This window comes from Peromyscus maniculatus, chromosome 1 (genome assembly GCF_049852395.1).
Source record: "Peromyscus maniculatus bairdii isolate BWxNUB_F1_BW_parent chromosome 1, HU_Pman_BW_mat_3.1, whole genome shotgun sequence".
NCBI classification, from domain to species: domain Eukaryota; kingdom Metazoa; phylum Chordata; class Mammalia; order Rodentia; family Cricetidae; genus Peromyscus; species Peromyscus maniculatus.
In genome coordinates, this window is record NC_134852.1 from 89,695,234 (window position 1) to 89,719,047 (window position 23,814).

The 23,814-nt window shown below is 52.2% G+C and overlaps 1 protein-coding gene across 8 annotated transcripts in view; it reads right to left on the bottom strand.

Annotated features, from left to right (window-relative positions):
- Positions 1 to 14,816, bottom strand: part of Ntrk3 (neurotrophic receptor tyrosine kinase 3) — a 366,758-nt gene extending 351,942 nt beyond the window's left edge. For 2 of the 8 annotated variants that reach the window (XM_006970041.4, XM_006970044.4), the window contains exon 1: positions 13,907 to 14,813. In XM_006970041.4, the coding sequence (XP_006970103.1) occupies positions 13,907 to 14,154 (248 nt within the window). In that variant the 5' untranslated portion in view covers positions 14,155 to 14,813. Of the gene's footprint in view, positions 1 to 13,906 lie in introns of all 8 variants that reach the window. The other 6 variants (XM_076545353.1, XM_015996205.3, XM_006970042.4 and 3 more) reach the window with 5 other exon arrangements.
- Between the last annotated feature and the right edge of the window lie 8,998 nt (positions 14,817 to 23,814).

Sequence of the window (23,814 nt, forward strand, 5' to 3'; positions counted from 1 at the left end):
TATGGAAAGCAATGAAAATGGTACGCCCAACATCCAGGGTCAGGTCCATGAGCCATCACCAACCTGAGAAGTCTTCTGCAGAGCTTGGAGACATGCAATGAGCCTGCTCTAGTCTCTAGGTCTTTACTCCTCAGGGACAGGGCAGAAGGAGCCATGTCAACATCAGCTGTCCCATGATCCCCCTGGGTAGACAAGGATGTGCCACAGAGGGTGTTGGAGTGGAGCCTGACACAGTGGCCTAGCCTGTACCAAGGACAGGAGTTGGACTGGTGGCCTGGCAGTCACAGTCCTGGCATGGGGCTCTGGGATCAGGAAAGACTAGACAGTTATGTCCACAAGGATGGGAAATAAGTCCACAGATAATCTTAGATAGAGGTCGGGAGACCCGTTCCCCTGGGACTAAGATTTGGAGGACAGTGGGGACTGGTCAGGTTCATTCAGGCTACAGAGTGTACCTGGGTGCTAGAAGAGGAAGCTGGAGTCCTATTCTTCAAGAGCACACGAGACCCATCTCTTACTCCCTCCCACCCAGACTCACCTCCACCCATCTGGTTTTCCGACTCCACACACTCTCTGATGGAATTTCCTTCAGGAACCTGGCCCTGGGGGTCAGAGAGGATGTGCTGTGCCACCTCTGGCCATCTCCTATCCTCTAAGGTAGATCCAGAGTGGCAGGGTCGAGGGGTTAAAGGCACGGGACCTAGAGAGTTGATGCTCAGTCCTGCACGTCCTAAAATGGCAGGGACAGTTCCGACTGTGTCTGCTCATCCCTTGCATTGCTTCCTCATGGCTTCCACAGAAACAGCTGGCCCCTCACGGGCCCTCAAATAGCCCCTGCTGAGAAAATACCCATACAGACAAGTGAATAAACAGGCACCAGGGACGTCTGTGCACCGGAGAGCACACAGGTCTTTGGTGTCATGTCCCCTCTCTCCTTCTAGGTTCCTGGGTGGGGTTTGCCTTCTAAGCAAACCTCTTGTCTCTAGACTTTGTTTCACATATACAGAGTACAACAGTAGAAACGGAACCCACCTTCCTTGTCCTCCTAAAATGCCATGGGGCTTCTGTGGGTAACAGCGGGGCCATGGACCAACTTAACAGCCAAGAGGTCCCAACCTGGTATCTCACAACACTGATAGCCAACACTCAAAGGACCAGCGGCAAGTAAGTGGAGAATGTCTAAATCTCCATTTAGGAACATTATGCCCTCTCTACCTCAGGGAATGCATATTTACACACACACACACACACACACACACACACACACACTTTCCTTTGAACTTTTCATTAGATGTGATCCTCCTTCTGAAGAGCCACAGATCATCTGTCTAATTTTAAGATCCAAGAGGGAAAAATAATGCTTATTTCCTCAGAGCTGCACCCCAGGGCTTTGCGTCCTGTCAGGCCTGTGACCGGTGCCAGCGGCTGGGGTGACAAATAGTGGACTCCCTCCTTTCTGTTTCCTGCCACTGGAAGAGCAGAGCGCGCTCTATTGGCACATCTGTCCACTCTTCCTCCATAGCCCAGTTGCTAGGGCAACAAGGTCAGTGCCAGGCACCTGGGTACCACCCAGTCTGTGCCCAGCCCCAGCTCAGTGTCCACACAGTGGGCCCAAGTGTCAACATCGGGTGCCATCAGCTGAGTCTGCCATGTACTTTGAAAACTGTCCTTGGGAAAATGATCCCTGTCTGTCAACATCTACCCCAAGGACAAAAGCCAGAAGCCTCCATAGTACACAGGGACCTTCCGTGAAAAAGGGAGAGCTACAGCCCGGGACCCTTGATCCTAAAACCCAGACACTTCCAGATAGTCCTCCTTTTACTCCTAGGGGCTATGAGGGGCCCTCCCTCCTCGACCATGCTACTCTCTCCAGAGTGCATTTGAGACAACGTGTCTGCCAAGGGAATATGACTCCTTCTCCCCCGTAGCCTTGCCCCTCCCCCCCTCCCCTCATGTTATTTCCCACTCAGTGTCTTCTCGCCACATTTGTTAAAATGACTGCCACTTAAGAGGTGGCAGGGAGTCAGAAACACAATCTGGAGCAAAGCTGATATTAAATAACTTCCTGCGCCTGCCTGCCTGCCAACGTTCCCTCCTGAGTCTCAGGTGCATACATAAAGAGGTGAAGAGGGGTAAGAATCCAGAGACACCCCAGTTCCAGCCTCGGGGCCATTCCTTTACTAAGAGAAGGCCCTACCTTCTCCAGGCTGTATGCACCACCTGCAGAACCTGAGATTTAGCTGTGATCAATACACAGTTTTTACTTGACCCCATCTCACCCCATACACACTCCCAGCAAAGGATATACAGACAGCCTAGAAGCACCTTCTAGCCAACCAGAGCAGCCCCCATTTTCCAGATAGAGTCACTGACCACAGGACCTCCAATCTCTTAGCCAAGGCCAACCAGACATATTAAAACGCCTCAAAAATATGAACACTCACTATTGAGGGGTCAGGGAGAGGGAGGAAAGAGAGAGAGAGAGAGAGAGAGAGAGAGAGAGAGAGAGAGAGAGAGAGAGAGAGAGAGAGAGACCCTAGGAAATACCAAGAAAGGTCTGAACATTAGTACCAGGATTGATTGGTGACAATAAAATTAGTCCAGTTGTGACTTCCTCCTACAGGTCCAGGCAAGAAACACCACTAACAGCTGTCGACATGCTACTAACATCCTCAGCATATCACCCACAGAACCCAGTAATTAAAGCAATACAAATCCCAGTGATGGATCCTCTGGATCCTATATCACCACAAAACCCAACACCTACCCAATACTTGCTGTTCTCCATTCCAGCCACTGGGTAGCGCTGCTTCCCCCCAGCATATTAGAACCACGGAATATTTGTGAAAGAGGGGATAAAATGACCCCATCAGGCCCACGGGATTTCTGGGTTATGACCTAACTTCATCCTTCTTCCAGAAAAAGACAGGTCAGTCACTGAGAATTCACCATGTTCCAGACTTTCCACACATCGTGCAATTTAATTCCTGCGGCAGCTGCTCCCAAGCACACCTCCCGGTAACACCTTACCTTTCACATGGGAAAAAAAAATGGTACACAAAAAAACTAACTAACTTTACTCATCATTTAAACAAGCAAAGAGAGCACAAATTGGAACCTTTAGTTTGACACCAAATTCAGTGACCTTTTTGCACTGCACAAATAGACCTCCCTTGAGACCTCTGTCAGTGCAGTGACCTGTGGTTAAATCGAGCTGATTGGTCATGACCTCAGAGCTGCTGGCATCTGGGAAGAGACCAGGTGCAGTGCAGACTTTTCTCAAAGGAGCAATCACAATAGACTACATAGCACCTACACAGCAGAAATCGTGGTCTAGTGCCCTCTTGTGGCTCAACATGGAACTGGAGCGAATATACTTGACGGATAATGGTTGGGATTTAGGGTTACTCCTACCACACTGAATACCTAAACTCTTCCTACCAGAGCAAGTCCTGGAGCCCCTCCGTGGCTGGCAAGCTGATTTCATTACAGTAATCAAAAGGGAATCCATAAGTGAATGCCAAATGATATATAGGGCAAGAACAGCAACGAAGCCGTGTGGGGCGATATCTGCCAGAGGCTAGGGACTCCTAACTTAATCTGGCCGACCATTTCTGTCATCCAAACTCCTGGGGTTAAAGATGGAGAAGGTAGGCAGGGGGAAAGACTCTGCCTGGCACACTCTGACACTCCATAGGTCAGATAGGTGACGTATCAGTAGGAACCATATTCTCCTCGTCCTGGTGACAGACACAAGCTTCAGCTACTTTGTCCCCTTCCTAAAATGTACGCCATGGTGGCTCTCTCCTACTGCCTCCTGCAGCCATTTACACGTGCCGGCTGCCCTCAACATCCTTTAACCCATGTTTCCCAGAGCCCCCCAAATGTCACTGCTCCCCACCTCCTGCGAGTTCCCACCCGTTCCACGTGCCAGTCAGCGGCACCTCACAACCCACCTGGCCCAACTTTTAGCTAAGGACACGGTCTCACAACACCTGAGTGACTTGCCTGGGTCCAAAGGCAACACAAGGGGGAAAGTCCACTGAGCGAAGCCCCTAATCTCCTGGATCAGCTACCCTGAGCTGCCTCTCAGGGGAAAAAGAACAGCTGAAAAGCTGGGGGCATGGGAACCCTTCTAACTGAACCCCGAAGAGAAGATGAATCTGTTCGGGAATGTAAAATGAACAGGATGTGGGAAATACCAGAAGTAGGAAGAACAGATGAAGGGCATGAAAATATCCTTGCTTGTGAAGATGCCGCTCTGGAAATGCTATGCTGGAAGAGGGAGAAAATGGGAGCGAAGAAAGCGCATTCGGAGCCTTACCCGCCCCATCCACGTGCTCACGGCAATCTTACAGCCACTCTGGGCTCTTCTGATTAGCACCACTTTCATATAAGGAAACCAAGGGTCAAAAAAAAAAAGTGTAAATAACCAGTGCAGGTCACCATTGATAAGTGGCAAGGTCACAATCAGGAGCTTCATTTTGTAACTGCCATCCATGCACGGCTGTCCGCGTAAAGGACTCCAGCTAGGTTAGCATGTTATAAACGTTCACCCCTTTCCTGCTTTTCAGTGGCTCTGCCTTGAAAAAAAAAAAAAAACAGTCAAAAAGAAGTTGCTGGGCAAAGATGGGTCACAAGAAAGAGGACCTCATCTGTGTCCCTGGGTCAGGCAGCTATGGGCTGGCCTTTGGGACACAGACAGGCCCTGGGCCCACAAGTTCAGCACAGACAATCTAGAGCTTCTAGAGCCGGGGACAAGGTCCACTGACAGACTTGTGAGCACAGGAAACCAAGCTTCCTGCTCAAATACAGGACTGCCTGGAATGGAGAAGGACCAGGGGGTCTCACTCACAGCAGGCAAACACTAACAAAGGGATGTTTTCATACCCACTCCTGTATCCAGGAAAAGCACACCCAAGATCCAGAGGGGTTCACAAACAACTCCAAGCTCCCATCTCTGGAAAACACCAGAGAGAGTGTCATGTTTACTGAGCACCAACTTGGCATTCAGTAATTGCCGAATTCAAGCTGGAGGGCAGGGAAGGGTGAAAGCTGTGCTCACACTCAGGCCAGCAGATCAAGCAGCCTGAGGGAAGGGGTGTGTGAAGCTTATTTCTTCCAAGACACTGACTCCTGTGTCTCTGCCAGCTTTCTGTGTCCCCATCAAGCCCGGGATTTTCCTGGGCAGGAACATATGTCCCTTTAGTTCATTTCCATCGCCCAAACAAAAACCATGCTCCCTGCTGCTGCTGCTGCTGCTTCTGACACTGGATAAGGTGGGAAGAGGATGTTCCTTCTAGTCTAGGCTCCCTACAGCCTCCTCCCAGGGAGCTTGTGACTCCTGAGCCAAAATACCCAGATTGGGAGCCTCACATCTTTGGACCACACAGATAGAGCGAGAATAGGGCGGGCTATACAGAGAAGCCCTCCCAGCCAGAAGCTCACCCCTTGACTCCTGGCAGGTTCCAAAAGCCCAGGCTGGCAATCCACTGGCCACCACCATCCCAGCTCCGGCTCTCTCCCAGTGAAACCACCAGCCAAGGATCGACACGTGCATCATGCTGCCCTCTGGTGGCCATCAGGAGTCTACACACACAGACAATCTCGGCAAAGCAGGAAGAGGGCGGCTTTAACGTTTGTTTACAGAAACCTCAGACGTGATGTGCAGGGAGCGCTCAGAAGAGGCACTTGTGCGTGTACAAAGACGCCCCCAGATACGCACGCACAGCACAATTTACTGCTACACGCAGCCGCCGTTAGGACTTCGAGTCTAAAACTGCTCCCTGCCTTTCTCCTGCTCCAGGGAAACTCAGGATCTTTCCTGCCTCTGCAATCCCTGAGCCTCTGGTGCAGAGACATCAGGCGGCAAGGGGAGGAGACCAATGGGCAGCAAGGCCCGGCATCCCTGTCTGCTTTGTGCTCCTAGCTCACTGGGCTGCAGCATATCAATTCATCTGTCTGCCAAGTTCTTCCCCTGAAAAATTGGATTTAGCCCAAATTATTCCCCACCTCCTTTTCCCTGATTTATGGTTCAAAGTCTTGATCTTCTCCCTAATTCAAATCCCTCCCCCCGAGTCATCTAGAAATAGAAACAACCAGCAGGGCACTAGTCTGATCATAGAGCCTGTAAAGGAGGTCAGTCACACTACCCATTTAATGATGCCCGGTGACCTTATGGGAAAGAGAGAGTTAGATGACCCCAGAGCAAGGGTAGAAACTGAGGCTAGAGATGTTCTATGACATGGCAAATCCGTGCAAGCAAGAGGCAGCAGCAAGGGTTTGCCCAGCAATGCTTTGGCAGGACCCTCCAGCTTGTCTCCATGGGGACAGTGGTAGTCATCTCTCACAGTCATGGCTTATCCCTAGCGGGGACAGACGCCACATCTATGAATGAGAACAGTGGAGAGTCCAGCAAGAGGAAGGAGCTGAAGGGAGTGAAGACTCTCGTGGAAGCAGCAAGATGAAGGCCCAGGAACACCCAGAATCCCCCCTCCAGGAATGACACTCCCAACATCAGCTTTCCAACTCCAGCTGACCAGTCCTTCAGATTCCCCACCAAGCACCTTCTGCTTGCCTCCAAAGACAGCTCTGATACCCCAAAGCTCGGACTAGGAGAAGTTACCTAGCCCTCTCTGCCCCTAGCCAGGCTCTCTGGCCATGAGCATCTTGAATATTGTCCTGATGACAGGCTTCAACTCAGAGAGAGGATGGTTACTGTCCAGCAAGCAGCTTCCTGAATCCCTGCCAGCCTCAGTTTGCACCTGGGCTACTGTGGCATTTGGTAGACCTCAGAGGCCAGGACAATGTGGGGAAGCCAAGGATGCCTGGAAGAAGGGTGGGTCAGGACACAACCTCCAGAGAGGGCAGAACTTTGGGAACAGACCAGGAGAAACCAAAGCCTCCATTTCCATTATTAGAGTTCTGTCTGGCTTTGTTGTTGAAATATCATCCTCATTATATTCCACTGGTCTTCCCTGCAATACCAGCCAGGACAGTTCCCACCCAGGTAACTAGAAGGATATGAAATAAAGCCTTGAGGATCTCCTTGACCCCCCATGTCAATCCTCTTATTTTATTATTAGTTTCTCACAATAGTAAAATATGCACATATGGGTATTTGTATATCTATGATATAATCACATACATGTATGTACACGTAGCATACAGAAGAATATAGACAATAAACTTAATATTTAAATGGCAGGCTGCTTAAACATGTACTGGCTGTGTGAAACCGAGGTCCTTCTTTAGACTCAGTTTTCCCATCTGTAAACAGGACTGATGTATATTTAATTCACAGGGTTGGAACAGCGAGTAAGCGTTGAATAAATGGTAACTATAATCAGTCATCAAGTACTTAACGCTGTGGTCAGTTACTGAACACTCAGTAAGAGCTGGCTCTTGTTAGTGATAGTGCATTGACAGCTTTCTCGTCATCAGGCTGACACAGGACCCTGAGTTTTAACAATGCTATCCTAGGTTAATTTTTATTATCTTTATCTTGGAGATAAGGAAACTGAGGCCCAGGGGAGCAAAGGGACTTGTCCAGGGCTAGAGAGAAGCCAGGCTGAGAAGAGCAGTGGGAAAGAGAAATTGCCCAGACCTCCATGTCTGATGATGCCTGCGTGGAGTTAGAATCCTGAGTCTTCAACCACCCTAAACCAGGCCCTTTGTGGTGGAACTAGCCAGGCAAAGGCACCAGAGACAGGAGTCAAGGCCAGGGAAAGAGACCCCCCAAACCTGCTGAGAGCCCTGTACCCCAGCTATTACATGGATAGCTCAGTGGAGCCCTCCTTGAGTTTATTTCTAATTGGCGTGGGCTGCGGGCAGCAAGGAGCCCTAGGGCTGCCAGCTTCACATAGTTGCTGTCTCTGGGGACCCTGAATTTGGAAACACTGCCCCAGAGGGAGACACAGGCATGGAGGAGGGTCTGGCTTTGACAAAGTCCCCCAAACAAGAGGCAAGGTAGTACAGGAGGCCATACCAGCACTTGGGAGCGTCACTGGGAAAAGAAGTGTCCCCCACATTCTGGGAAACTCAGCTGAGTCCCTGGTTCTCAAGCCCATGAACCCCTGAGAACACGAGGAAGGCCTGCTTACAGCCTTCTAGGCCCCTCAGCTCGGAGTTCTACAGAGCCTTACCTCACACTCAAGAGGAGCAGAAACTCTGAGGCTCCCCTAGGGAGGACTCCTGAGAACTCTTGCTGGAGGGGACCGCTTGAATTCTCCCTCTTGACAACCATCAGTAAAAAGCCTGTCCCATGCCCAGCCACCAGAAAGTGTTTATATTTTCCAAAGCAGAGACCAGAGTATGGCTCAGAGAATGACCATGGACTCTGGCTGAGCCATCCTAGCCGATCACCAACAGATTTGGGTGACATAATCTCCATCAGGCAGATGCATGCCACTCAGCTACCCTCTTCAAGTCCCTCAGGGCAGAGTGGTTCTGTAATGCTGCTCTTTGGTCAAAAGAGCTTTCTGGAGGAAAATCCTCCGCATTTCCCTTTAGAGAAATGGGCATAGGATACCCAGCTAAAGGTTCAGCACAAGGGCAATGGAGCCATGGGAACCAGACCGGCAGTAGAGGTACACTGAGCAACAGCTGTGGGGTCTTCCAACGCCTCTGATTCTTTCCATTGGAAACTCCATGGTAACTCAATCACCTAAGACTCTGGTTCTGTCCTTGTTTTTGTTGGACGGATCTGTAAAATGGGAATAATCAGCTCTGCTTATATAACTCAGATAGCTCTGGCCAAACAAGCCGACAACAGCAAACTGGGGTCTCTGATGAAAATGGCTAGTGGGACTCTTCATGGAGCGGAGGCCACTGCAAAGGGCATCGACGGGAAGGGTGTTGGCAGCATTGGAAATGGAGATAGGGAGCGGAGGAGCCCTGTGCACACTGAGCCAGGTCCTATCTCACGTCCCATCTATCCATACCAGTTAACAAACCCCTTCATCAAAGCACTGAGTGGAAGAGCCAAATCACCTCTCCTGTCCAAGCCTCTCTCCAGCTCTGAGCCCTCCACTCACAACCAGGGCGCCATGTTGTTCTGATTATGCGTGATTTAGCGATAAAAAATTTATCTTGCAACCCCCAAACACTCATATTTATTAAATTATTATATGCTTAGATATCTCCAATCCATGTATTAAATATTAAATATCTCCTGTTGTAGGCAAGAATAATTTGAGATAGACGTTGTAATATTTTCCCACACACAGTGGCGGCCTCTCTCCAATGAAAGGATGATATCTTTGCAAGGACATCTCCCCTAGGCCTGAGCCCAGGGGTGGGAATGGGAATCATAGGGTCAGTTGTCCAACCTCTGAGGAAAGGCCAGGGACCCTAAAACAGTCTGAAGTGTGGCATTTGGACTAGGGACCTGATGACAAAATGCATCCTGTGTCACAAATTCTGGCACATTCTGGGTAACCTGACTTTTCTAGAAGTGGGAAAGGAAGGTGGGGAAATAACAGTGGCTCACAGCCAGTGTGAACTGGCCTATGCCCTCCTCTTGGTGGTATCACAGAGTCACTACAGTCCCACACGAGGGATCCTTAAAAGAGGCCCGGTTAAGCCTCCTGGGGGATGTTTCCTGGCGCTGAGATGGCAGATGTCCGAGTTGGAAGGGACACTCTGACCCATGGCCTGGATTCATGGTTAGATTTACAGGCTCTGAGTGGTTGCAGCCCTCCAGGACATCTCAAGGCAGATGGGGAAAAGTCAGGTTATAACTCACTGCATCCTGCTCTTTTCTTACTCCTAGCCTGTCACTGTTCCCCAAAGGCACACGATTCCTGCAAGAGCCACTTGATGGATGGCTGAGATGGGAACCCCAGGTCACAGTGGAAATGGCATGACCCTAATGGTAAGGGTCATAGATACTCACATACCACATACCCAAGACTCATCTGGAGTGGGACCATCATCCTTTCCAGACATAAAGGATCAGCTGGCAGAGTCTGGCAGGGCCAGGATCAGGGTTTCAAGACAAAGAAAGCAGCTGCAGGACCCTAAGGAGTCTCCAAGACTTCAGCTCAGCCCTCCTGGGACCACCACACAAGCACTCTTAAAGCCGCAGCCAAGGTTCCACTGGATTTGTCCAAACTATCATGTCCTCAGCTTCCAGGTAGCCTCAGAACTGATGTCCTTGGCCCCAGAGTGTACTATGAAAGCTTAGCTTGCTGGGCATACTGGAGTCGAGGTTTCTAGGTCATGGGAAATGCTGACACCCACCAACAGCCTGACCTCAGTATGAAATCCTACCACCAACAAAGCCCAGGCTCCAGCTTCCGCCCCGGAAATCACTCTATAACTCTTCTCTTGCAAATCGCACCTCCAAGGCCTGCTTCAACTCTGCCTAATCTCTCTCAGGCTTAACCTCAGTCCTTGGTCTCTGAACATTTTGCCCAACTACTGGGGCCTTGGAGCCTTTAGGGCCTGGTTCATGCTTCAGCTAGGATTCCAGTTCTCACTGGCCTTTGTCAAGGCTGGGTCACCAACCTCAGTCCTTAAGACCAAGGAGCTTAAAGAGAAGAGCCCCCAGATGACCCTTCGGTCAGCATACAGTCTCCAAGAGAAAGGGAAATACAGGACCTAAAAACCTTCCAAACACCTGGAACCATGTGGCAGTTGAGGCGGACATACAAATGGCGGCTCAGTGCCCCAGCCAAGAGTCCATGGTCTTTGCAAGCCCAGGCATCCAATCCCAAGAACATCTGACCCAACAATACCACTCTCTCTACCTCCATCTTCTTTCCACCATCCAAAGGCTACGCTATCCCAAATCAAAGCAATCTTGTAGGCCTGGCCTAAGGAGGCAGCCTCGGCAACCCATCATCTTGGCCACCACCCCGCCTCCCGCCTTTGTGTTGTCAGAGCCTGATTGGGTGTGGCCGCCCATGGACCCTTCTGGATGCGTCTATGGTGTATTAAGAGCAACAGCAGCAAAGAGATTGCCCTTCTGAACAGCAAGGGACCCGAAGGGAGGAAGGGGGTCGGGGGGGGGGGGGGGAGGGCGTTCTTTGGAGCAGCTGGACTATGACCGGATGGAGGCAAAAGCCACACTTCTTCCCCGACGCCTTGCAGCTGGTTTCCTCCCCATATTAACAGGATGGTCAAGGGGGTAGGGTCTCTTCTACCCAAAGCTCTGGATGGGTACAGCCACCACTCCAATGGGCACCACAGGAGAACTAGGACTGCTAGGAAACAAACCCTGTCTGTCTAAAAACTCAACACAAAGAGTTCACTATCTGAGGAAGGATACCTTAGAACAGTCAGAGACATTGTCTGTCCGGGCTCAGAATCTGTCCAGCTTCATGCCATCACCCAGAGCTCCAGGCTAACAGGCGGTGCCCTTCCTGACCCTGTATCTCTAGAAACATATATCTGAAGGACACCTTCCCAGGCCACACTAAGGTTGGGTCCTCCCCTGCCCTGTGCTCCTGTCTTCAAGCACCCCCCCCTTCCAGTAGGCCTCGGATTGGGGGCCTGGGATATATGTTGGGCATACCAGTATTCAGTGCCAGAGTCAGATCATAGGCCTGGGAAAGGCTGCCTTTTCCCTTATTCCTCCATTTCTTAAGGGGTAAGATAGGAACAAGGGCATGTCTGTTCCTGGACGAGCATTGACTCCTCTCCCACCTCCAGGCTCTCTGCCTCTGGACTGGGAGTCTAGGTCCTTGAGTTTAGTCAATACCAGACACACACATAATAGGACACTAGGGGAAAGATGGGGTGAGAAGGGGTCATCCAACCCCTGACCTCTGACCTCCCTTACCACTCACTCTGTGGTGTCAGGTGGATTTCGGAGAGTCCTGATGGCCTGCTAGAGTCCAACACACACAGAGAGAGGCTCCTGATCCACTCCCTGCGCCTGTTGCCACAGACACTTTCCTGGGATCCTCTAATGCCGGAAGGGAGCAAGGGGCCACCTGTGTCCCCTCCTGCCACCAGTGTCTCCAGGAAAATCCAATCCCACCCTTCCCTACGGAACTGCTTCCCCAAGCCTCATTTTTAGAGATGTGACACCTCTGTGTGACCATAAAGAGCCTATGTGATTGTGATCAACCCTGCCTCCCTGAGGGTTCCCAGAGATATACACATCCTTGGAGCAGAGAACAAACCAGACACAGCTCACCGGCTCCCAAACTCTCCAGCCCTTGGCACATCCAATTACCTTAAAATCCCGATGCCCAGCTTCTGAGCACAAGCCACTGAACTCCCTCCACCCAGGGGCCCCCAGAGGGTGCACTTCCAGGTCCCAGCTTCCCTGACAATCCCCCTCCAGACCTTGCCTGCCCGAGGCATCCTCTGAGATGTTGGAAGTCCCTGGTCCTCCTCTCCCTTCCCCTTGCCCCTTGTTTGTCTATCTGGTCATCCTTGGCCAGGCTGGAGGTGGTAAGGAGTGAAAAGCAGAGCTAAGATATGGGTCAGGCTCGTCTCCTGGACCGGGAGTCAGGGACATCTCCTGGGGCTGTTCATCTCCCTCAAAGTGTAAGCTGGAAGAACCCAAGCTCTCTCCCTTAAACCAGGAAGGCTGCTGGGCTCTGGAGGGAACAAGACCGCAAATCCTTCTGGCTTGTAGCGCTGAGGCAATGGCTGGAGCAAAGAGAAGGTGGACACTGAGAGGGCAGTGTCCATAGCACACTGAGTCCCTTCTCACTCTCATCTGTCCCCAAGGCAAAGAGCTACCCTAAATGCCTCCCTCAGAGCCTGGCCACCATCCTACCCATCCTTTAGGAGCCCTGGGGCAAAAAGCAATGAGGTGTCCTCTGAACATCCCAGGACCATCCACACCCTTGGGGGAGGGGGGTGGGAGTGAGGGCAGCAGGGTAGGAGGGGTGGTGGTCACCTGGCTGAGGGATGCAAGAAAGGCTGTGCAGGCTCCCGGTGCCTGAGCTCTTCCGTTCTCTCCCTCCCAGGCCTCTGGCCCCTATCCCTACCAAAGAAACACAACAAGAAAAGAGCAGGCCGCCACTGCCACCGCAGGTCCCACTCACACGGGGCAAACCAGACAAACACCAGGCAGAGTTCAATTTTTGAAACAAACAGAACCGCAGAATTGTGGAAGAAATCCCCTTCCCAAAACACGGGTCCTCCTCTCTTCTCCCTCCAGCAGCTTGTCTCAGAATTATCCTGGGCAGTTACGGAAGCCCAAGCCAGGAAAGGGTCTGTAGGCGCCCAGATGCAGATGAGGGTGGGAAAAGGGGGGGATGTCTCGGAAATGCCCAAAATGGGGTTGGAGAGGGCGGCGGGGGAAAGGAAAAGCAAAGAGGTAGACGTCCATGACGGCCTGAACACGTCCGAAGTCTCCTCGGGAGCAGCCAGCTCCCAACTTGTTTACTTATTGGCATGTTTTGCTGTCTCCAAAAAGAAAGAGTTAAAAAAAAAAATCTCGACTGGTTCTCGAGCAGTCCCTATCTGTCACCTCTCCTCAGCTAAGCATTGCCTCTGCCGCCGCTATCTGCCACCGCCTGTCAGGAAACCGAGCCGCCTCTACTTTATTCCACTTGAGCGTGGCCAAACTGTTGCTATTTAGTGGGGGGCAAAGAACCCAATTCGCACCCTCGAAACAACGAGCCGAGCCGGCAAGAGGGTGGAGGCGGGGACAGGAGCTGGGCCCTGGGTGCCCTCCGCCCGGAAGGGTCCTCTCCAGGGAGAGGTACCCACCAGCATCATCCGATCACGCCTGGCTAGGGCAGGAGTCACCTGGAACACGCAGCCCTACAGCATCTCCCGAGCCAGGGCGAGCCTGACGCGCGCCCGGCAGGCTGCGAGCAGAGGCGAGCTGGGGAGCGCAGGGCCGGTTCCCCGGCCGCGGGCGGGCAAGAGGGAGACGCGGAGCTGGGGCGTGGAGTGGAGGGGGGGGGGCGGGCTGGGCAGCGGCCGCCTGACTTACATGGAAGTGATATTCCTTGAGATGTCCGTGATGTTGATGCTGGCGTTCCCATTGCTGTTCCCTGAATCCTGCCCTTCCAGGAGGGGGAAGAGGTTCCCATCGTCGGGCCGCCGGCAATTGATCTCAGTCTTGCTGCAGACACAATTTGCAGGGCAAGCCAGCACCGAGCCCACATAGTCCAGCCAGACGCTTCCCAGCAAGAAAATCCGCCAGAAACTACACTTGGCTGGGCAAAGAGAGACATCCATCTCCGATCGCTGCTTCTAAAAAAGAGGAGGAGGAGGAGAGGAGAGGGGGGTGGGGTGGGGGGAGTGGGGAGAGCAGGGGGGGAAGGAAACAAAGACGACGAGGGAGGGGGGAAGGGGGAGGGGGGCCTCTGCCTTTGAAACGCCGAGCGATCAGATGCAAAATCCTTCAGCGTCGGAAACCATCGCGGCCGCCGCCGCCGCCGCCGCCGGGTGGGAGCCGCGGGGAGCGCCTAGTGGCGCGGTCTGCCGGGCATGGTGGCCGGCTCGGCGCTCGCCGTCTTGCGGGGTCCAGGAGCTCTGGAAATGAGGCGCGCTCTCCGACTCCGAGACTTTGCAGGGTTGCAACAACGGACGGTGGGAAGGCAAAAATAATAATAATAAAAAGGAGAAAAAATGGTGCTAAAGTCACCAAGTCCCACCTCCTGGGCAGAATTAAAACGGACACACCTGCAAAACACACTCGCACACACTCACATACACACGCGCGGAGCTGGAGGGAGGGAGAAGGAGGAAGATGCAGTCAGAGCTGCAGCAGCCGCCGCGAATGGCTCGCTACGCGCCTGCAGAAATGTACAAGTGCTCCGAGCCTTACGAAACGCACGGGTTATCGGAGCGTCTTCCTCGGCTCCCTCCCTCCCTCTTCCCCTCCCTCCTCCCCTCCCTCCTCGCGGCCTCCTCCCCCGCCCCCCGCCCGGGCTGGGAGAGGCAGGAGAGCGGAATCTCCCCCTCCCTCCCCTCCCCACACCCCTCTCTCTCCCCGCCCGTCCTCTCCCTCCTGCTTCCCCACCCACCCACCCACTCGCCGGCTTTCGGCTCTCGCCGGTACCGCCACCCGCAGCCGCGCCGCTGCCCGCCCGCTCCACGCCTAGCGGCCCCGCGACCGCTCGCCGCAGCCGAGGGGAAACCAAGACGGAAGGGAAAAAGTTGCAGTTGGGATTCCGAGGGTCGGCGCTGGGGAGGGAGAGTTGGCAAGCTGGATGCGCGACACGAAAGGCGTTCTCCCTTCCACTTTTTGGCCCTCGTGCTGCCCGGTTTTGCTGCAATCTCCTCCGCGGGAGGAAGCGAAATGAGCGCGGCCGAGGTGACCCTGGGTGCTCCCCAGCTTGGGTGAGGGGCGCAGGCTTGCGAACAGTGACGGGGGACAGGAGCGCACAGGAACCCGAGGGAGGCAGCCAGGGACGCCGGCCACAGACGTGCCTAGATCTGAATGACACTCATTTGGGTAATCGAGAGTCCCGGGAGCTGGGCTCGGCTTGGGAGGGGACTGCGGGACATGGCACGCTGAGTGCCCCCGTGCCCACTGCTCCTTCTTGGCGGTGCGTTTTGGGTTCCGCCTTGGGCAAGCAGGGAGCGGAGAAGGAGGGAAGGGGGGAAGGAGTGCCTGCAGGACTGTGCTGGAGAACCGAGGTGGCCCTGGGCGAGCGGTACAAGCCAAAGAAACGGCCGGGAAATTGAGATGCAAAGGGCATTTTTTGGCAAGCGCCGCGCCAGCACCGTCAGAGGCCGGCTTCTTGGGCTCAGCCCTCGGGTGCGCTGAGCTGGCAGCCGGGTGAGGGGGCGGGCGGGCTGCTTTCTCCGGATTTGGGGGCGCAGAACCTCCCTCTTTCCCTCCCCACAAACACCCCTTCCTGGTAGGGGCGCAAAACAGGTGCAGCCTTCGAGGCAAGTTTAGACCCGGTCCGGAGAGAAGTATATTCCCTGCTTTTAGCCTTATAGGATTTTTTTTTTAATAAAAATAAAATGTAAATATGCCAAATGGGAGCTATTTCCTGAGAAAGCCTGAGATTTTTGCGGTGGGGAAGGAGAAGAAAGGGTTAGGGGAGTCCGAGCAGGCAGACACACTACAGCATTCACACGCAGAAGAAAGCGGCGCTCTCCTCCCCAAGCTTGGGTGAGGGCAGGCGAGGAAGCAAAATACATTGAATTCAACTGCATCCAGGATCTGAAAGGATTCTCCCCCGCCCCCCTGTGGATTCCGATGCAGGTCATGCAACTTGCAGGCAAGATGGGGGAAGGGGTATTGCGGTGCCACCAGCCTGCCCCTGGTGCCACCGACCGAAGGACCCGATGTCTTGCTTGGCACTCTTTGCAGGGAGTAAACTTGGATGAAAAGGGGGGAACGAAAAGAACATGCCTATAAAAGGCAGTTTCCCCGACTTCCCGTTACATTCTGCCTTCCTTTGGCCTCAAAGAGACTTTTACACCCTGTCGCCATGATGGCCTTGTCCCCAGAATGGCATTTTGCCCTCCCGCCAGCAGGAGGGGACAGAGTGGAGACAGCCTTAGACTCTCAAACCAGTTCCTACTGGCCCCAAGCCAGTCCCTGGTGTCCTTGTCCACAGGGACTCTCCCTGACACTCCAAGTGCCTTTCTGAGTGACTTTGGGATTCTCTGGGAAGCAGGGAGACTAAGGGGTAGCCAACACACTGGAGCTTGACCTCTATCGGGACATAGCAGAGGAGGACCAGGGAGCATTTTCCAGAACACCCCAGGCAGGCAAGACAGAGAAGGGACTCCCCAAGGGGCTCTAACTGAGTTCCAGCTTGGAGCAAAACATGGTTGTATTATAAAGAGTGCCCTATCCATTTTTTTTTTTAGACAGAGATAGTTTTTAACGCTTCTTTCAAAGAAGGGTAGATGTCCATAAGTCAGGATTAAAAACAAAACTTTAGAAACCTCTTCAGAGGAGGAAAATTCAGGCTGTGAAGTAAGGGACCCTGACTGGACAAGAGGTCTTTCCTTCTTGACAGTGGGTGAGATTAAGGTAGGGTGCTAGGGTCTTGCAGGAGCTTTGAGCCTGCTCCGGAAGTAACGCATAAAATGAAAAAGACTCTTTTTTAAAAAAAAATGTAGATGTACTTCAAGTGGGGTTCTACTTATGACCCTGGACAAATGGACTTACACTCTGAGGCTCAGCTATCACATCCATGAAATGACCACAATGAACCAGATCTTTGCTCTCCTCTAACTGGTGCACCCACAGTCCCTGAAAAACTGAGATAATACTGCTGCTTAGGCCCCACCAGAGACTTTGTGAAGGGAACATTTTAAGAAGTTCCCCAGGTGATTGACAGCATGAGGGGAGGGGCTTCAGAGTCATCAGCTTGAGTCATCTCTGGTTCTACATGAGCCTTGGGTGAAGGGACATTGGAAAGGAAGAAGGATTCCATGTGGCTTCACAGTAGCATCCAATTAGAATAAAATGAGCTGAGTATCTGGGGTGCTCGCAGAAACAGAACTTTGGGGCTGGCAAGATGGCTGTCATCAATAAAGGGCTGACCACACAAAGATGAAGGCTCAGCACCCATATTTTAAAAAAAAAAATGGATTTTAAGGGTCAAGAGGATCTCTGATGAATGCTGGCCAGAGAGATTCAATGAGAGACCCTGTCTCAAAACTAAGGTAGAGAGCAATCAAGGAAAACATGAGACGTCAACTTCTGGACTCCACATGCACCCACACTCTGTGCACACACATAAACGTGTGCACACACAGAGACCTTTGAACTTTCACTGCCCGTGCACCTCCCATAGCCCACAGAAAAGCAGCCCAAGAAAGCCAGAGTCAGGCAAGGGACTAGGACAAGGTCTCTGGCATAGATGCCCGACTCTCAGTCAACAGGTACCCAGAGCATTTGGAGTATCTCATCATCTTGCTAAGAATGTCCTGGTTGCCGGGCGTTGGTGGCGCACGCCTTTAATCCCAGCACTCGGGAGGCAGAGGCAGGCGGATCTCTGTGAGTTCAAGGCCAGCCTGGGCTACCAAGTGAGTTCCAGGAAAGGCGCAAAGCTACACAGAGAAACCCTGTCTCGAAAAAACCAAAAAAAAAAAAAAAAAAAAAAAAAAAAAAAGAATGTCCTGGTTGACAACGAAGGATGACTTGTCATATCATCCTGAATTCCCAGTGTGTGGCCTCTGTGTCTTGGAAATATGACTCATCTCAGCATCCAGACAATCAGGCTAATCTGTCCCCATCTTCTCTGCTGCCAGATGGAGTTTCCTAAATGAGGAAGCTCACCAGTGCACCCCCCGCTGACCAAGAAGAGACAAGAACAAAGTTTGCTTGTTTGTTGCCCTGTACAAAATATAAAGCTCTGGAAAGCTTTTACATCCAGGCAGATGCAAGGGCCTAAAGGAGATCCCAAGGGCTTCCAAAGGCTCCAAGGAAGTCTTCAAACACATAGGCCAGGCAGGACTGCCTAATAGGGCACAGCAGTTCTACTTTCCATAAACCTACAGAAATCAAGAGTATGGCTCTTTCTTAAAGGAACCTGCTCCAGAGGTGTGAATGCCTGAAACTTCTGCTTGACAGTCAAGGAGGGATTCACAGGGTCTCAAAGCCCCTGTACCTAGGAAGGGAGCAGAAATCCAGGAAGCAAAGGACATGGCACGCTGGCCCCACCAACTGCTGCTTTCCAGGACTTCCATTCACTGCAGACACCTGTGGCCTACTGGTCACCTTTTTCACCTTGCCGCATCCTTTTTTCCAAGGGACCCACGCTTCTGGGTCAGTGGCCATATTTCTGGGATGCAGGCCAGACCCTAAGTATTGCGGATCCACCCACTATGTCTTACTCCTACGATATTGTCTGAATCGAGGAGCTATGCTGCATAATTTTCTAGCTTGAGCAGATTTAGGACCCAGTTTCTAAGTGGGAGCTGGGAAAGGAACTGTGGTCCTGAGTGGCAACCGTGAGAGCTGGCTAGAGATGCTTCAGTGAGGAGCATCTGAGAAGACAGTGGGAGACTGAGTTCTGAAGAACTTGCTATTCCCAAGAGCTGTGTGGAAGTAACTGAACTCATCTTGTGCCAGAAGATGAGGGCTACTCAAGATGCCAGTGGCGGGAGGCTGAGAACATGCAATGCTATCCATAAGGTCAGAGGTCAAGGAGAGAACTTCAGCTATAAAGTCTGGGGTGAGCCTGTACCACTGGTCTGCCTACCCTGAAGGTCAGACCAACAGCCTATCTTGGTTACTGACCTCCACATCACCCTGAGCCACCCCACTTGGTACAAGGATTTCCCCAGCAGCATACTCCCATTCCCAGACCACCCCTGCTTGGCTTTGAACATCCACAGGGACCGGAAGTTCAGTATTACCCAAACTTTTACCTCCCACTTGGTTTCAATCAGCCATATCCTTGGATGGTCTTCATTTTGAAATGATGAAGCCAACCTCTCTCAAGCCTCCACTCTGGTACTGATGCTGAACCCACCATCTTTTCTACAAGACACAGGACTGACTGCCTCCCACCTGCCTCTGATCTGAGCAGAGTACCTCAGTTATTTCCCTCTCCTTCAAAATCACAGCTTTCGAGATCTTCCCCACTCTGGATGTGGCAATGCATTCAAGTTCTTCAATGGCTTTAAGTCCCACAGGCTTAGTTCAAGTGATCTGACTCTGGGGACCCAATTAGGCGAAATCTATAAAGAGACTAAATATAGCATCATGTCACTGCATGAGAGTTGAACTTACCTCCCCTAAGTGTCTGGAGCATAGGCTCTATGCCTCAGTTTCCACTTCTGTAATCATCTTTAACTCACGAGGTGGTCATGCGATAATGCAGTAAGGTGCTTTGAACAATGCCTGCCCTACATACTGTGCAGACTTTTGCATGCCCCTTTTGAGGGCTCCTAAGGGCTTTACTACGCCAGTCCAGAAGCTTCAGTAACTATTACCCACTCTCTGTTATAGACATGCTGCTTGCCTAGGAGCATCCAGCAATTTACCTCTTCGTTGATTCGATTCAAGGGCATCCAGGGGTATAAAGTCTTTACTCTTCAGAGGAGGAAACCAAGAGAAAAATAGAAGTCTGGGTGCCCTCCTGACCCCCGAAGGAATATGCCTTCTACTCCAGACTTGGACATGTAAGTTTCCTGGGGTTCACAATCTTGCCAAAATCTCTGCCTGGCCAAGCCCCTCAAAGCAGGCTAGGGGAGTCTGCAGGCATAGATAAGTGGACAATTGCTCTGCACCCCTGCATGTCTCCATCTCTCCACACACCTGTGAGGAGGGTTCTGTAACTTCTGGACATTAAGTATCAGGAGGGGCAGGACCCGTGGCTTCCTGTGTCTTCTCAGGACCTACCTTGTTGTTATCCCCAGAATGGGCATTTGGGAAGGGAATAGACATTGATGGGATGGAAGCTTTAGTTGCCTGAAACCTCGTGTAGGTCTACATGAGCAATTAGGAGCTGAAAAGTGTAGCATGCCTTGAACCCATCCCTTCCCTCACCCTAGAATGACAGACTTCACCATGACGAGGTGAAGGGGCTTCTGGAATCAGAAAGCTCAGGGGCTCTGTTCTCAGAGCCAGGAGAAGGCTGGCGAGAGCAGCTTCGGGAACAGTACCCTTGGTCATTCCCTGGCTGATCCTGAGTCACAGCCCAGGTGCAGCATCCTTACCGCAATCGCCTCACCCGCTGCAAACAGACCACGCTTTCTTCTGAACCATGCATTCCAGTTCAGCCCTCCCCGACTGACTCCTGGGGTCCTCACGGCACCCTGCTGTGCTCCTCTGCCAACCCTACCCACCCCTGCCTAGCTCCCAGGCTCCTGCTCTGCCATCACCACCTCCCACAACTGACCTTCTCTGCACCTGCTCCCCACTGAGAAGTCTGTATCACACCTTCCCCCTGACCTGGCCCTGAGCCTTTGGCTCAGGCTATAGAACACTGGCTTTCAGGCCCAGCTCTACACTAATCCGCTCACTTAGCCCTGGGCACAAACATATTGGGTCTTGTCACCCTGAGCATGCAACTTTGTTTCTCTGATCTGACACTCCCCTCTCTCTGTAACATGGGGGGGACCAGTGACGGCAAGGATCAAGATGTTAACACATGAAAATGAGCCCTAGCCACATGGCAGCTGCGGATCCCAGCTTACAGGCCGTGGACACTAAGACCTCGGCACATTCCGTTAGCCTGTTGCTCCTTAACCACTTCCCACCTCTTCATGTACCCGATGATTGCTCAGGCAGGGAGAGCCAAAGAAAAGGCTTCGGTTCACCAGGCTTCACCCCTCTTCCCTCTGAGAAGAGCTCCAGTGTGTGCAGCCCGAGGCGAATCCAGTCCAAACTGCAGCTCTTGAGCCTGCTAGCTGATGACCTGGACCTTTTCCCACCTGATGAGCATGCCCACAGCTATCATTCACAGATACTTCCTTGCAATGTAGTTTAGAAGCTGCATAGCAAAGGATGCATAATCAGCCCGACTCAGAATCCCACACATCAAAGCCCTCTCTTCCCTTCTTTTTACTATTTTTTGTGGCCCCCATACCAGGGTATTCCCAAACCACCCTTCCTCCTCACTGTGAACCATCCTGGCTTCTGCCTCTACAAGCAGAAAAGGAATCCAAGCTTTCTGAGGACTGAAGAGATGACGCCCAAGGTCTTCAGGCTCAGAGAAACAGAGACCAGATATTTGCCAACAGATCGGGGACTCAAAAATATGAACACACCAAATCTGCTCTAATTTTCTTTCAGCTCTGACAATTACTAGGAGCAGCGTACGCACATTTAAGTAGCTATCATGAGCAAGTCAGGGGGAGGAATTAACCTTATTTGCTGAGACACCAGTGTGGGAATTAGGGGAAGCATCATATTGGGAGGAGGGGGCAGCTACAGCCATGCTTGCCTTTGGAACTAAGAGACAGCTCCCTCCCACAGACTTTCTGCTGCGTCCTCCACCCCCTCCCCAGCCTACAGCACCAGCTGCACAGCCTGAGAACCAGGGAACAAAAAGCCCAGCCCAGGGAGTTCGGGGATGGGGATGGGGAAGGGAGAGAAGGTGTCAGTTGGAGAAGGTGTGAACCCGCCCTGCTGAGCTCTGGCCGGAGCCTGGTCAGTGCCCAGGGTTGCTGGTAGATGTGTAGTTTGAGAAGGAGGCCACAGATACCCAGCCTGGAAACATACGCTGCAGGCACCATGGGTTCGTCCAACAAGCGGAAGCCAGGTGACAGTTCAGAGCTGAGGACGCTGCATGTTCCTCTTGGATACCCTCTTCCAGGTTTGAAAAACAAAAATCAGTCTCAGGACTCAAGAAAGACAGTCCAGGAGTGATTTCCCCCACTGTCACCGTGCCCTCTGACAGACACTTTCTCTGTTGCCCTCGACACAAGCTACCTTTCCCCTGTCCAGCCCTTGCTGGAGGAACAGGGAGACCCATGTCCAAACAGCTCTACCAGCTACTCATAGCTAGTGATTTGCATTCGGAGTTCATAGTTTCCCTGGGGCTCACTGCTCTGCTGTGTTTTATATAGTGGGGTCATCCAGAGGTGACCTAGGCCATAGGTCTAGCAAATCATCCCTATGATCCTGAGGCCTCAGAGATGGAGATGGGCAGGATGATGGGTGACACTGAATATGGTGACAATGGTAATCACAAAGCAGTGACAGACTTCTGTGTGCAACATTTCCTATATGTGCACTCCTTATGTGCACGATGTCACTGAATCCACGTAGATGCTTTGCTTTATGGGTAATGAAGTGAATTCAGAGGGGCTTGGTCACTTGTCCAGAGTCACACAGCTGATGTGCTATCAGAGGAGGCTGTAGCCTAGGTCTTTGTAGACAGTAGAATCACTTCCTATATTAAACTGCCCCCTAGTGAGGTAGGAAGGAAAAGGGGCACCGGCTTGATTTTCAGGGGCACTGTCTCTTTGTATCCCCACGGCAAGTATTTTGGTAGAGGGAAGAAAAGGCAGGCGGGAAGATGGGGAGACTGGCTGTGATCTCCAGATGGAACCAGGGCTAGTGTAGGCTTAAGCCAGGAACACAAGCTAGATTTTTCCATGGGTGGGTCTTCCCTAGCGCCCCAGCAAGTCCTTCCCAAGATCCCAGCGGTCCAGTTTGCTCTCAGCAAAGGACAAGGGTCGTTGAAGTAGCCCTGGCACAGCAGCCACATCGAATATCCTACCCAAGCTTCTGTAATAAACAAATCAATAATGAAGAGAGGAGGCGCATTAGCCTTTGAACAGGTTCCAGAGAGAGCTTATTTTTGCTCTTACTCGAGGTGAACAAGTGTGTGCTTGAAGCCCGGGGGAGGCTCTGGGCAGTGACAGGGAGATGGTGAATATGGGGGTGGGAGGGAGCGAATTCAACACCTGTGGCCCATTGGGCCATGCACTGAGAGTGTTGGGAGCCTCCGGCCTTAGGACACTCTGCAAGTGTGGGGCAGGGCAGGTGAGCATGAGAGAGCAGGTATGGAGGAAGCTGTATACAAGGGCAGGGGCACCCACACGGGGCTGGGTGCACATTTGGAGGTGCAGGTCAGGGAGGAAGACGCAGGCCGAGAGGTGTACAAGAGGTGTGCAGGGTCAAGACAATGACCACTGGAGGTGTGATAGTCTTCATGGGCAACTTGTTTGGATTCGGAATCTTCTAGACGACAGGCCTCTGGGCATGTCTGCAGAAGCTTTGCTAAAGAGATATAACTGAGAGGGAAAGACGCACCCTGAATTTGGGCAGCACCATCCCATGGGCTGGCAGCCCAGAATTAATATGAATGAAAACAGGAGGAAGTCAGCAGAAACCAGCGTTCATCATATTCCACTTCTGGGCTGTGGACACAATGTGACCAGGCACCTCACCTGCCCACTGCCGTGTCTTCCCCACCATTGTGGACAGTACTGTCTCCATCCACGAACCAAAATAAAAATAAA